Here is a 14,207-nt window from a genome sequence, read left to right on the forward strand (position 1 = left end):
AAATCTTAGAATTCCAAAATCACGTGGCCACTACTGCAGCCATGCAGCATCATATATTATTCATAACCAGCAATAGAAAACAAATTGTCTGCTGTTGCCTTTTTTGGCAGATCTGAGTGTTGGGGTAAAATCAAATAATAATGGTTGGTCTGCAGTTGAAATATTGAATGCAATCAAAGTAGAGAGAGAATAATCTTCCCCACAGGTAGGGGTAGGGTGTGAGATGGGGGTATACTGGGGGTTTTGTGGTGGAAAGTGGGCACTGGTGAAGGGGCAGGTGTTTCATTGTATGACCGAGACTTAAACCAGAAAGCTTTGTAACTGTCTCATGGTGATTCAAAAAATAAAATTATAAAAAGTGGGGGGAATAGCGCCCTGCCTAGTTACTGAAATAAACTACACAGAAAAATTTTTATATATAAATAATGTTTCTTCTGCCATCACTGGTGGCAGTGACAACTGGGGTAAACATGCCCCAGAAGAGAATGGTAGGAGCAGGAGTGGAGCGATAATACAGCAGGGAGGGCATTTGCCTTCACATGGCCGACCCGGGTTCGAGTCAAGACATCCCAAATGGTTCCCCCTGAGCACCGCCAGGAGTAATTTCTGAGTGCAAAAGCCAGGAGTAACCCCTATGCATCACCCTGTGTGACACAAAAAGAAAAAAAAGGAAGAGTGGGATCATGGTGGGAGGCCTGCATTATTCCACGGAATGGAATGGTGATACTTCTCTCAAGAGACACTGATGCTGAGAGATCGGTAACGGCCGTTCCTCATCTCTTATAGATGGGGAGATATCAGGTGGGGGGCTCCACCCTCACGCTTTACACGGGGGAGAATGGCTGTTAGCAAGGAGAGAATAAGCAAATATGGGAAAAAAACGAGAAGAGAATTCGTTTTTTAAAAAATAATTTTTTGTGTGTGTGTCACACCGGGCAGTGCTCAGGTCTGACTCTTGGCTCTGTGCTCAGAGATCACTCGTGATGGGCCTTATGGGATGCCAGGGATCAAACCCAGGTCAACCACATGCAAAGCAAGCACCATACCTGCTCTACTATCACTCCGACCTGCTCATTTATTTTCAACCACCAATGTTCCCTCCACCTCCAATAAAAACTCCCACTCATAAAACCGTGTGTGTTTGTAGTGCCAAGTGCCAACCCCGGGCCTGACCCAGGCCACGCGAGAGGGACCTGCCACCTGCGCCCCTTACCACCAACCCACCACCAAACTTCCTTCTTGCGTTTCCTTTGTTCTCAGATCACGCAGAACCATTGTCATGGCCATGCTCACAATGACCACCTACTCTTTGTCCACACGTGTAATTAACAGTCTCATGAGGACTCCGTGTGACCCTCCACATCCCTCATGATTTTTGTTGCCAGGAGCTGCACAGACGGTGGGTTCCTGCCACCGATGAGTTAGGCAGACAGTCGCCAAGTCCCTAAGCTGTAATGGGAGTTGGTGCACTTGGGATGTTTATAGAATCTTCTCTGTATTCCCAGTGGTGGGCCTTCACTGGGCCGCTTCCTGCTGGGCTTGGGGCTCTGCAGTGTGGAAACACAGGGCCTGCGTGGGGGAGACTCTCCAAGCTCTCTGAGCTCTCCGCCTGACCTTTGCCCTGAAATGTCTCACCTTCCCCTTATTTCCTGTTTCTTCCTCTTCTTATACCATTCCCCGGAGATTTCTTTTTTTGTTTGTTTTGGTTTGGTTTTTGGTCCTCACCCATTCGTGCTTAGGGTTTACTCCTGGCTCTGTGCTCAGGGAGCACTCATGGCTCTGTCCTGAGGGAGCATTTCTGGCAGGTGCTGAAAATTGAGCTGAGGCAAGCACCTTAACCCTTGTAGTATTTTATTTATATATTTTTAATAATCAGGGTAATACTAACCTTGTATCAAAGGTGGGGGAGTTCTTTGGTTTTGCTGCTTGTTTGCTTTTATTTGGGGGTCACACCAGGCAGTTTTAAGGCTGAATCCTAGCTCTGTGCTCACTCTTGATGAGGCTTAGGGGAACGCAGTGGCATGCCAAGGATGGAACACAGATCAACCACACGCAAGACAAGCGCACACCCCACTATCACTCTGCCCCCCACCTGGGCGTTCCTTTTTTTTGTTCTACTTCCTAAAAGAGGAAGTATCAATTCCTAGAACTGATGTCATTTCTTCCTTAAATGTAGAACTCACAGTAAAACCCTCTGGCATGGACTTTTGTTTCTGGGAAATCTCGCATTACCCTTGTTCTGGCCCTTGTTCTGTTCATTTTATTTTGTTTCGGGGCCACACCAGGCAGTGCTCAGGGCTGACGCCTGCCTCTGAGCTCAGGACTTACTCCTGGCGCTTCTCGAGAACCCTGAGACGTAGGAGATTGAACCCGTGTGCAGGCAAGTGCCCTCCCCTCATTATTATATTCACATTTTTTAAAAACGGTCCTTGAATTTACAATGACAAGTATACAATTTTAAAATGATCTAAACCGGATATGCAGAATTGTTGGATATGTTTGTTTCTTGTGTTTGTTTGTTCGTTTGGATTATACAGCAACGGGTGACCTGAGTCTGAAGCTTGGCATCTAATGTGCCAGAAGGATAAGGAGGTATTTTCTAGAAACATCCTTCCCCTTCTCGTGTCTGTCTGATGTAAATAAAGAAGAGCAGGAGAGATAATACAGTGGAAGACATGCTGGCCTTGCACGTGGCTGACCGGGTTCAATCCCTGGCACCTCATAGTCTCATGTGGTCCCTGATGGAAGTGATTCTGGAGCACAGAGCCAGGAGTAACTTCTGAGCACCAGAGCGTGGGGCAAAAAGCAAAAAACTCCAACACACACACACACACACACACACACACACACACACGACACGATAGGGTGTAGAAAGAAGCAGGAAAGAATAGAAGCATACGATCTTGCAGTGTGTGGGGCCAAGCTGCAGACTTCAAACCGAGAATGTGTTCTTGGCCCATGGAAACAGCTTTCTGAGCCATCGTGACAGAAGCCTTCTTTAGTGGATGCTCCGGCCGTGATGGAAAACCACATAGTGCTCTTTCGTGGTCTCCCAGGTGGCCATGCATCTGTTCCGTCAGTCTGAGCTTACCCGCTTCCCAGACTCACCCCACCATCCCTGAGCGCTTCTTCCTCTGTACAGAGCACCCTCCTCCATCTCACTCTGCCCCCAGGGGGTCCTGCCTGCCATCTCCCCAGTGTGACCCGGCTGTTCTCCCTCGGGACTCGAGACTCTATGCCTGGGTCTGTGGCAGAGAAAGTTCTGGAGTCTCCTTGATGCCATGTCACTCATGATCCCGGTCCCCTCCCCCACCGCAAGCCCAGAGGAAGCCCTTCCTCTTTAGGATGCTATTTTCGCCCTGCTTCACCTTGGGGTTCCCCCTTATACACGTGTTGTTCGGCTTGACCTCATGTCTCCAGCCTCAATATCTGTTTATTTTCCTACAGGACTTTTTCTCTGGATTCCTTTTCGTTTGTTTTGTCGGCCACACCCAGTAGTGCTCAGGGCTGACTCTTGGCTCCACACTCAGAAATCACTCCTGGTGATGCTTGGGGCCATAGGGATGCTGGGGGATGGCACCCAGGTTGGCTGCTTGCAGAGCCCACTGTAGTATCTCTCCAACCCCTTGTTTTTGTGTTGTTTTGGCCAACTTGGTGATAATCAGGGCTTACTCCTAGCTCTGCTCAGGCTTGGGGGTACCCTATGTGGTTCCAGGGATTGAACTGGGCCAGGCACATGCAAGGCAAATGCCCTGCACACGGCACCATCTCCCCATGCCCTTTCTGGTTCTTTGGACTGGATCATTTGTATTTATTCATCTTGGGACCTATTGCTGCTCCTGCCACTCAGCTAGTACTCCAGGGTTGCCACTAAGCCTGTGGTACAGAGGTTTATATTACATTACTTTTTAACCTCAGGGTGTCCCATTCTCCTTCTCCTTTTTAAAAAAAATTTTAATGGTTTCTGGCTCTTCATTAAGCTTTATGTTCTGGAGTCACTGTAATTTACATCCATTTAGTGCCCTGCCAATACTCACAGGGCCGCAGGGAAGCAGCTGTGTGCTAGAGGTAACATCTGGGCCCAGAAAAATCCACCTCTTTGGCCTCTCCTTGTCTCTCAACTTCTCTAGCATCTTGGAGCATTTGTTGCTGATGCCTCTGTTGCTTAGCAACACTATGGAACTGACTCAATGACCACTAACATCTTCTTCTTCTCTTTCTCTGTTCCTAATGGTGCTCAGGAGACCGTATGGGATGCCAGGGATTGAACCCAGGTCGGCTGCGTGCAAGGCAAGTGCCCTCCATGCTGTCCTATTGCACCAGCCCAGTCTACACATTTCTCATCCATTTCACTTCCATTCATAGACACTGTAGGTGAAATTCCCTGAAGGGAGTTTCCTGCCTTCCACTCTAGGCAGAAGAACAAATAAGAGAGCTGGCTTGGGGTGTGGGGTGTGGAGGAAACACACCCTAAGCCAAGTTCCCTTCTAGACTTTCCACCTGGAATCCAAGTTCTCTCAATTGCAAAATACTGTTGTGTTCACCTGGGCTGTGTCCCTCCCTCATCCCTTGGGGTAGGTAACCAGGGAAATTCCACAGGGTCTTGCAGACATTTGAAACTGTCAATCACTCTTCCTCAGAACTTTCTGGTTTCCTGTCAACCCCTTCCTCCTCCTCTGATCTCTGCCTCCAGGGCCCGGTTGCTCATCCGGGGCTCACTCCCCAGACTCAGGACCCCCGCCCCCACAATTAATAGCCCCCGTGCAGCTCCCTTGTACCTTCCACACGTAGCAGCCTTTTCCCCTTGTGACCCCAGAGGGCACTCTGACGCTATTGAACAGGCTCCAGGACAGGTCCATTATCCACCCAGCCCACATGGCCAACTGTCTGTCAGCCCGTGGCCTGCTCTTGCCAGTCAGTAGAGGTGCTATGTGTGTTCTACACCGGAGACTGGGACCACCCCTCCATCTAGGAAATGTGCAGATTATTGGCACACACACACACACACACACACACACACACACATACACACACACAGCCTCTGTGCAAAATATAGTGGACCTCCTAATGGCCTCTTTCATCCATATAAATATTTTAATGCCGTGCTTAAAAATGAAAAGGATCAGTAGGGCACTTGCCTTGTATATGGCCAACCTGGGTTCAATTCCTGCTACCCCGTGGGTTCCCCGGAGGGAGCCAGGAGGAAGCCCTGAACACCACTGGGTGTGGCCCCCAAACTAAAAAGAAAGAAATAAAATTAAAATTAGAAGCAATGCAAAACTCCCCAACAGGCACCGAGTCAAGAAGTCAAATCGAGTCAGAATCCTAAGGCAGGAATCCCCTGGGATATCTGTGAAACTCCCCCCTTCCCCGCATTGGTTGTTACGCCCCAGCACTTGCACAGGCCTCCTAGTCTCTAGTCTCCTGCAACCTCCTGCCCTGTACACACTTCGTGTCTGAAGAAAAAAGAAAAAAATAAACCACCAGCACACCCCCTGCGTGAACTTGCCTATCCCATCTCAGCCCTGTTTTCTTTTTCTTGGGAGTGGGTTACAATTCGGTTTTTGTTCTCCACACAATCTGCTCTGGCCAAGATCAAGCAAGTCTCCACAGCTTGGAGCTGGTCTGGCCGACCCTGGCTCCTGGGGAAAGATCAACCCCTCCCCCCCCCCCCCGCCCCCAAGCTTGGAACCCTTTTCTCTCAATTCTTGGTTTCTCTGCTTCTACCTGTCCATCTATCTCAGGCTTCCCATCTTCCTGGCCATCTGCGTGGAGTCCAGGTTCTCTGCTCTGCCTCCCCCAGGGTTTTCCCTGGCCCCTGCTGCTCCCTACTCCCCGTGCTCCCAAAACTCAACGTCACCATGGCCTCGTGGACCACAATCGTCCCTGCGGGTGTCATTGACCCACACACCGGACCGTTTGCTCCCTCCCACAGCCCTGAAGCCTCATCTCTGTAACCTAACACAGCTCCGCCGTCTAAATGCCCAGCCAGCACCCTGCAGGGATCCTGGATTTATTCCTGTGTCGTAGCCCAGATACAGGACTCTCGACACGTTGTAGAACAGCAATGTCACGCTTTGATCCACCCTGCAAGCCCATGCTCACCTTCCATCAGGCTAACATCCTTTGTCACACATAGTCACCACACTTGTTTGTCTGTATTCCGAGATGAGATGTTGAAGATCTACTCTCTTCGCAGCTGTCAAATAACTGGAATGACTGACCGATTCCTTTTGTATGGCATTTGTACCTATTAGTCAACTGTCCCCTGTGCGCTCTGAATGCATTTAGAATCGGCCTCTCTCCTACTTTTTGTCTTAACCCCCGCAATAGCCTTTTTATTCCTTACATGGGATGTACTTTATAGACTAGTTTGTAGTTGGGACCAGAATTTCATTTTATTTTATTTGATTTCTTTGAAAAACAGTAACAACAAGCCTCACAATGGAGACGTTACTGGTGCCCGCTCGGACAAATGGATGAACAATGGGAGGACAGTGCTACAGTGCTACAGTTATGTAAATAAAGATAAATAAAACATTATCTGATTTTATTTCTTCTTTTCTTCGTTTTCTCCAAAATTTCCTTTTTTTTTTCTTTTATTCTTTTTTTTTCTAATTTTTAGGCCTTACCCCTCTGTGCCTACAGTTTATGCCTGACTATGTTCTCAGGGGTTACTCCTGGCAGGGTTTGGGGGTTCATATGTGGTACCTGGAATCAAAACCGGTTTGGCTGCATGCAAGTCAAGAGTCCTACCCGCTGTAATTTCTCTCCAGTCCCAATTTTATTTTTTTCTCACTGTTTTATTATATTTTTTGGCCACACACAGCCATGCTCAGGATTTACTCCTGGCTCTGTGCTCGAGGATCACTCCTCGGGTTGTTTGGGGAATCACAGGGAGTTCCGGGGATTGAACCTATGTCAATCGCATGCAAGGCAAGTGCTCTCACTAATGTGCTAAAGTACTGTCCTCTCTCAGAATTTTGATCTAAGCTTAAAACAATCTTGTTGAACTTCTCTACGTAAATTCTTTTCTGCTTAAGAAAAAAAAGATCATCAATATGTGCATGAAAATATCTTTCAAAGGATATGCATTCTGGCTCCGGTATGTGGGTATCAGGATTATTTCTCCAAACCGCATGGTGCCACTGAAACTGGGCAGCTTATTCCAGGTTCCCAGTCTGCCCCTGATGCTGGAAGTCATGCCCTCAACCCACCCACAGCGCCATCTTGGCACACAGTAGTGAAGAGTTCCGGCAGGTACAACAACACCAGAGAATTCTCCAGGCCCCATACCAGGCCGACATCACTGGGATGCCCCAGATGGAGCAGGTGCAGTCTCCCTGCCTTCTCCAGAAGGAATCCAGAGACCATGTGCTTCTTTAAGCATGGCTCCGGTATGTGGGTTGCAGGACTAATTCCTTGAAGCCACATATGCGGCTGTGCAACGTTTCTTGTTATGCAAAGTGAGAAATGGAAAATAAATGATCTATTGTTTGCCTCTGGAAGGCAGACTTAAATGGTGGTGGGACTATCCAAGAAAAATATAATGCCCCAATCTAGAGAGAGAGTATTTGAGCTCTTGTCTGTCATAGAGGCAGGATAAGGACCTGGATGGAAATGGAGAGGATAATGGGGATATTGGTGGTGGAAACTTGCACTGGTGGAGGAATGAGTGATCGATCATTGTATAGCGGAATATCAAACATAAAACCTTTGTAACTGTATCTTATGGTGGCTCAATAAAAAATAAAAGAATTGTAAAAAAGGCTATGCATTCATCAGCTTCTTTGTATAATTCCGGAAGTCTTATTTATATATTTTAAGCTATAATAAAGCTACATACGTTCAGAGTTGTTCTATTTTTTTCCAGCAAACTACCATCTACCAAGATGCTAATGATGCCAACATTCATTGACCCTTTGTGTGATGATAAAGCTTTGGACAAGGCTGAAAAGATAGTACAGAGGGGAAGGCACTTGACTTGCATGTGACCAACCTGGGTTCAATCCCAGCATCCCATATGGTCCCTGAGTACCGCCAGGAGTAATTCCTGATGCAGAGTCAGGAGTAAACCTTGAGCATCACTGGACGTGACCCATAAATCCAAAAAGTTATTAAAAACAAAGAAGGTTTGAGCCTTGATGTTGTTTTAGTAATTTTGACCTTCCAGATCACAATTTCCCTATAATCTCTTTCACCTCAGGATATATCGTTCCTGAGGGGCAGAGCTTTCAAATAAACAATAGTCCACCTTCACTGAACTCCACTGCACCCTGGTGACTCTGGCTGTGGGTGAAATGACCAAAAGAAGAGGTCCTGGAAGGAGCCTCTGCATTCAGTGTCTGGGTCCCCCCAAGACCCATATCAGCCACTTTATAATCAAACAGTATTGAATGATGCATAACTCAGGGACTGACTCATGGCAATGGGGCGCTCATTGACTTACGTGGGGTGTCTTCATGCCCACACTACAGAGCTGCTCCGTGCTCGAGAGCCTCAGGGGTGTTCAGATATTCACCTTGTCAGCTATTCAACCATCAGCTAGGATGGTTGTAATCAATCAATTAATTAGTCTCCATTTAATAATCAGGGTGTAGTCTAATCAATCATTGAGGATGGACCCTGCCCAACCACTCAGGATGGACCCTAACCAATTCGTCCACTGGGTAGCAGGCCTTGACGACTGACCCTTGACAGTAGTAGAAGCTGCTGCCTAGGCACCTTTGACTGCTGAATCACAGCCAGACAGGAAAAGGACAATCCTGCTCCCTTTTCTTGCCATGCCTCTGGCTGTGTGTCCCCTTTCACCTTCCAGAACTTTCCCCCTGGGTATCTCTACCTCTCGTGAGCCTGGCCCTCCTACTGCAGTGTCTGTCCCACCCACCCAGGGCTGAGCACCGTGCCGTAGCTGCCATTCCTCACTGTCAGGTGCAGCAGGGCTGGTTTCTGCCCCTCATGTCCCCACAGGTCTCAGTCCCATCCTGAGATCCCTCTGTCCCACTCTGTCTCCTAATAAAGACAGTGATTCACAAGTTCACTGGGGGGGTCCTGGGTGAATGGGGAGGCAACAGCAAGTCAGGGGCCCCCAGGAAATCTGTTTCTGGGAACCCCATTCAATCCTCAGTGGACTATTAATGGATGAGCTGCCGCATATATAAACGCACTTGGGGGCCAGGGGCCATTCCAAGTTGAGTTAGGGGACGCCTAAATTCTAGATGGAAGCGTGATCCTGCAGACCCCCCAGGAAGTGGCTGTATTTGAAGGCAGAACCTTTCAAAGGGGAGCATTTAAATTGGCCCATAGGCTGGACCCTTGTCTGCGAGGAACCAAGGGCTAATAAACAGAGGTCAAGAAGATGGACATTTGCTCATTGGACCTATAATCCTGAACGCTGGTACCCCGGGGCTGCAATGGCCTTATCTTTGCCCCTCCACCTGGAGAGAGCACATTGCAAAGATATCTGCTGATAAACAAGGTCCTGGGATGTGTAAGGGAGGTGTCTCAATGCATGAAGAGAGTCACGATCTGACCCGAGATATTGTTCCTCTCCTAATGATGACTGTTAAGCAATGTTGCAACATGGACGACGGTTTGGGCTAGTCCAGGAGGCTGAGCCCTGACCTGGACACCATGCGTTTTCTCTTTTATTCTCTCTCTCTCTCTCTCTCTCTCTCTCTCTCTCTCTCTCTCTCTCTCTCTCTCCTCTCTCTCTCTCACACACACACACACATATATACACACATTTTTTTTTTGTCTTTGGGGCATACTTGGAGGTGCTCAGGGCTTACTCCTGGTTCTGTGCTTAGGGATCACTCCTGGCAAGACCAAACGGAGTTGGCAGCCTGCAAGGCCAGCGCCCTCTGCTGGCCTGTTTCTCAGTCACTATTTTTTATTGTTTTTCTTTTTGGGTCACAGGGGTTTCTCCTGGCTTTGCACTCAGGAATTAGTCTTGGCGGTGCTTGGGGGATCATATGGGATGCTGGGAATTTAACCCAGGTCAGCTTCATTCAAAGCAAGCAACCTATCCACTGTACTATCACTCCAGCCCAGTCCCTATTTGTTTTTCTTTCTTTTTTTTTTGTACAATGTAGGAGTATTGGTATTTATTCAGTCATTGATTAAGCTGATTGAATTGGGCATGAACTTCACATTACTTTTTCTTTTTTATTCAGAATATTATTTTTATTTTTATTGTTTTATTATCATTCCCCCCACCCCTGTTTTTTGATTCACTGTGAGATACAGTTACAAAGCTTTCATATTTGAGCTTCAATCATACCATCATCAAACACCTATTCCTTCACCAGTGTACATTTTCCACCACCAAAATCCTCAGTATTCCCCCACCCCCATCCCCGTTCCCAGCCTACCCCTGCTATTTGGCAGACAATTTCCCCCCTACTCTCTTCACTTTGGTTACATTCAATATTTCGACAGCAGTCTCACCACCACTCAAACCTGCCAAAAGGGCAATGCTAGATGACTTGTTCTGTATTGTTTGTTATGGATTGAGTATAATGCCCAGGGAGTATAAAGCTTCCGGGACAGCTGCTGCGCATTTTCTTCTGTGTGCCCACAATCCACACCTCTCTGCCACATGAACCCCAACTGCTCCGGCTGCGCTGGTAAGCGACCCCATCTCTGGCTCCAGGATGCCCCTTCTCCAAGCGCTCCTGGGAACCTGGCTCAGGCGGACCCTAAGCTGACGCTCCAGCAACTCACAGAGCCTCTCCTTCCTGGGTGCTCTCCGTTCCACCAAGGGTGGTGAGGCTGCAGGTGGGGTGTGCCGGTCGGGTCGCGGGGATGGAAGAGGCGGCCCTCAGCCCGTTCCCGCTCTCTTCCAGGCAGCACCTGCACCTGCACGGACTCCTGCAAGTGCAAAGACTGCGAATGCGGCTCCTGCAAGAAGAGTGAGTTTGGTTCCCGGATTGGGGGCGCCAGGTGAGGTGCAGGGGGGTTCCCGGTGGGCGCGTGCGTGGTTCTGTGGGAAGGGGTGTCCAGTGGGGTCTGGGCTGATGTCCCTCTGTCCTCTTGTCCCCAGGCTGCTGCTCCTGCTGCCCCACAGGCTGTGCCAAGTGTGTTCAGGGCTGTGTGTGCAAAGGGGCGTCGTCGGACAAGTGCAGCTGCTGCACCTGAGATGGGGGGCGAGAAGGGGCCCCTGATGTAAATAGAACATTCATGTGTGCCCCCCCTTCTTGGATGCCCTCTTTTTACTATGAGCTATGTGAATGACAATAAAAGACGTTGAATGGATTGTGGTTCAGGGTCTGGTCTGTGCCTGGGAATAAGAGAGCTCGTGCCCACTGGATGGGTGAGGGGTGCTCTGGAAGGGCAGATCTGGGGCCTGAATACATGTTGGTTCCTAGCAAAGGGGCCTCAGGGACACAGTGGCCTCAGGTTGTCAATTAAATTGATAGTACCAGGAACTCTACATGCCGTGGGATCAGGGTCCCTGTATTACCTGGTTACTGCCTATGGCTGTGAACAGACTCAAATTCTCCTCTCTGGTTGCCTACCAGTTTGGATCCCGGGAGATGCTGGTCCCACAGTTGTAGTGGGAGTGGAGTCTGCGTCCTGTGTGTTCACTCTACACAGCCCTAATCTCTAAAATGTCACAGAATGACCTAATTTTCATAACTCACGCGTGTGAGATTTGGTGAAGCCAAAATGATGAAAATAGTTTCAGGAGCAATAATATAAGAATCGTGTGGTCGATGAGGACAATCTGGCAGGCTACCGAATGTAAACTGCCCACAAGGCAGAGTCTGGCAAGCTCCAGTGGCATACCCAATATGCCAAATACCAGTAACAATGATGGGTCTCATTCTCCTTACCCTGAAAGAGCCTTGAATGTCACACTTTTTAGAATCTCAGGACTAGGACGAAGGAGACATCACTGGTGCCAGCTCGAGGCAATCAATGAACAACAGGATGATCCTGATCGTGATAATGTCCAGGAAATTCTGTGTCATTCTCTTCCACAAGTTTTAGTCTCTGGGTCTTGGCAGTTGATGAGATTACATGGCGTCGGGGGTGGTTTGTGGATGTGACTGGAAAGCTTCTGGAAAACTGGGGAGCTGGGAGGAGGAGGCCCAGTCCCAATCTGAGCAGTCTTGGAGATCTCAGTCACAGGCTCCCGCGTACCTGGGTTTTCCTGCCTGTCCACTCTCCAGTGAGGTTCATCCTGTCTTGAGTGAGGTTTGTCCCCTCTTGGGAGAGGTCATCCGAGAATTTGGAGAGTGGCCTTGTGCATGGCGGCAGTTGGGTTCTGGAGGTTTTTGGCTGCCAGGGTTCTCTTTGGGATGGGGAGGGAGACTCAACCCACCCCCCTCCGAGGTGCCCCGATGAATATAAAGGCAGGATATTCTGTGTCGCTCACTTCCAAGAGCTTTAGTTTATCATCTCTGGGTCTTGGCCATTGATGAGATTACATGGCGCTGGAGGCAGTTTGTGGGTGTGACTGCCAAGCTACTGGAAAACTAGGGACCTGAGGAGAGGAGGCCAGTCCATAACCAAGCAGGTCTGGAGATCTCAGTCACGGGTTCCCAACTCCCTCTGCGCTACAGGCCTTAATTGCATCTTTTTTTTTTTATCTCTTTCGAGATTTGTGGGTTTCTGTAATAAGGCCAATAAGTGTGCTTATATAGCTGAGCTGGAGGTGGTTTGTGGGTGTGTCTCCCACATACTTAAATTTTGGCCGTTTCATTTCTTGGCCGAAAGTTATTGGGGTCTGGCCAAAGGTACAGCAGCAATTTGGGGGTATCTGGAAGTCTGAAGGTACCATCAGGCTACTGATTCACTCGCCCCGCAGCTATAGGTTGACCTGCTGGTGGCATTATCCCCCCACCAGTCCCTATTTCTTAACTCTCACAGTGGCCCAGCTCAGCCCTGTTCACCCAGATACCACCCCATCCCCATGCATGTGTAAATCAGTGTCTTTCTTAGAAGACAGAGTCGGACAGAGGGATCCCAGGATGGGTCTGAGACCTGTGGGAACATGAGGGGCAGAAGCCAGCCCTGCTGCACCTGACGCTGGACTTAAAAATGACAGAAATAATGTAAAGAAGCCTTCCCAGCCAGCCCCCCAGTTATACATCCCAATAGGATAGTGGGGAGACCCCGGGTTCAACACTGACCCCCACCCCAGTGACCCCCAGTGCTTCCACATTCACCCCTACACCAAAAGAGAAAAAGGTCCCCAGAGTCCAGGCAAGATCGCACAGGGCTGCAGGGTTGGTCTGGTGCACGGGGCCCAGCTACTGCCAGGGGTGGCCCAGAACCCCAAGGAACCCTCAAAAGAAAAATCAAATGCAAAGAAAGGGGGCAGGAGAGATAGGACAGCAGGTAGTACACTGGCCTTGCACTCGGCTGACTCAGGTTCAATCCCCGGCATCCCATGGGGTCCTGGGCACCACCAGGAGATATTCCTGAATGCAGAGCCAGGAGTCAGCCCTGAACATCACCAGGTATACACACATCTCACCCAGCCTCGCACAAAAAAGGCAAAAACAGAGGCCCCAACCCCTGAGGAGGTGTCGGAGGCCTGTGCCAGGCATGTGTCCAGCCCCCCACACCCACACTGCTCTCCTCCCCGGTGCCCCCACCCCCCAGCTTCCCAGACTGCGGAACCGAGGCTGAAGCCCGTGAGGGTCTGGTGGAATAACACGGGAGCACTGCTTGCCTGAGACGCCGTTGATCCCATCCTGTGGTGGCCACGAGAGCCACCGGAAGTGACCCCCAATAACTCAGCAGAGCAGCATCTGAGCTACCACCTGTGGCCCAGACCCACCACAGGTCAATGAGGCAGTGGCGATGTGTTTGCACTGTGGCTGGAGAGCACAGGGTAGAGGCAGAGTTAGAGCTGCGACAGGAGACCCCCAGGGGTGCAGCGGGGGCTCTGGCCTCAGGCAAGCCCTGCTTGTGCTCTAAGAACAAGGGTCTCTTCTGTGCACACCTGTCATGTCTCAGGGTGTAGGACTGCCCAGTGCCGGGAGATGGCATTAACATGTGAGGATGGGTTGGCCCTGGTTAGGACCTGGGGTTGCTGTGACTGGAATGTGGGGGTGGAAGCACCTGGGAACGACTCAGGAGCCCCAGGGCTGTCCCTGCAGTGGTCTAGCTCCATGGCCAGGCCCCCGGGGGAGTGCTGTTGGTGGCCAGCCTGGCAGAGGTGGCTGTGAAGGGCAGGGCTGAGTCTGGAGCCT

The 14,207-nt window shown here is 49.8% G+C and overlaps 1 protein-coding gene across 1 annotated transcript; it reads left to right on the forward strand.

Moving 5' to 3' along the window:
- The first annotated feature begins 10,595 nt into the window (after positions 1 to 10,595).
- LOC130036589 (metallothionein-2-like) lies at positions 10,596 to 11,210 on the forward strand. Its single transcript, XM_056128466.1, has 3 exons — positions 10,596 to 10,628; positions 10,848 to 10,913; positions 11,045 to 11,210. Exons 1-3 carry the CDS (start codon positions 10,601 to 10,603, stop codon positions 11,137 to 11,139), a joined length of 189 nt encoding a protein of 62 aa, XP_055984441.1. The 5' UTR covers positions 10,596 to 10,600; the 3' UTR covers positions 11,140 to 11,210.
- Positions 11,211 to 14,207: the final 2,997 nt, after the last annotated feature.

This window comes from Sorex fumeus, unplaced genomic scaffold (genome assembly GCF_029834395.1).
Source record: "Sorex fumeus unplaced genomic scaffold, SorFum_2.1 ptg000064l, whole genome shotgun sequence".
NCBI classification, from domain to species: domain Eukaryota; kingdom Metazoa; phylum Chordata; class Mammalia; order Eulipotyphla; family Soricidae; genus Sorex; species Sorex fumeus.

Excerpts from the sequence above, each read along its gene's own strand:
- LOC130036589 (XM_056128466.1), top strand. The coding sequence starts at position 10,601 with ATGAACCCCAACTGCTCCGGCTGCGCTG. Across the intron at positions 10,629-10,847 it reads CAACTGCTCCGGCTGCGCTG|GCAGCACCTGCACCTGCACG; the intron begins GTAAGCGACCCC and ends GCTCTCTTCCAG. Across the intron at positions 10,914-11,044 it reads ATGCGGCTCCTGCAAGAAGA|GCTGCTGCTCCTGCTGCCCC; the intron begins GTGAGTTTGGTT and ends TCTTGTCCCCAG.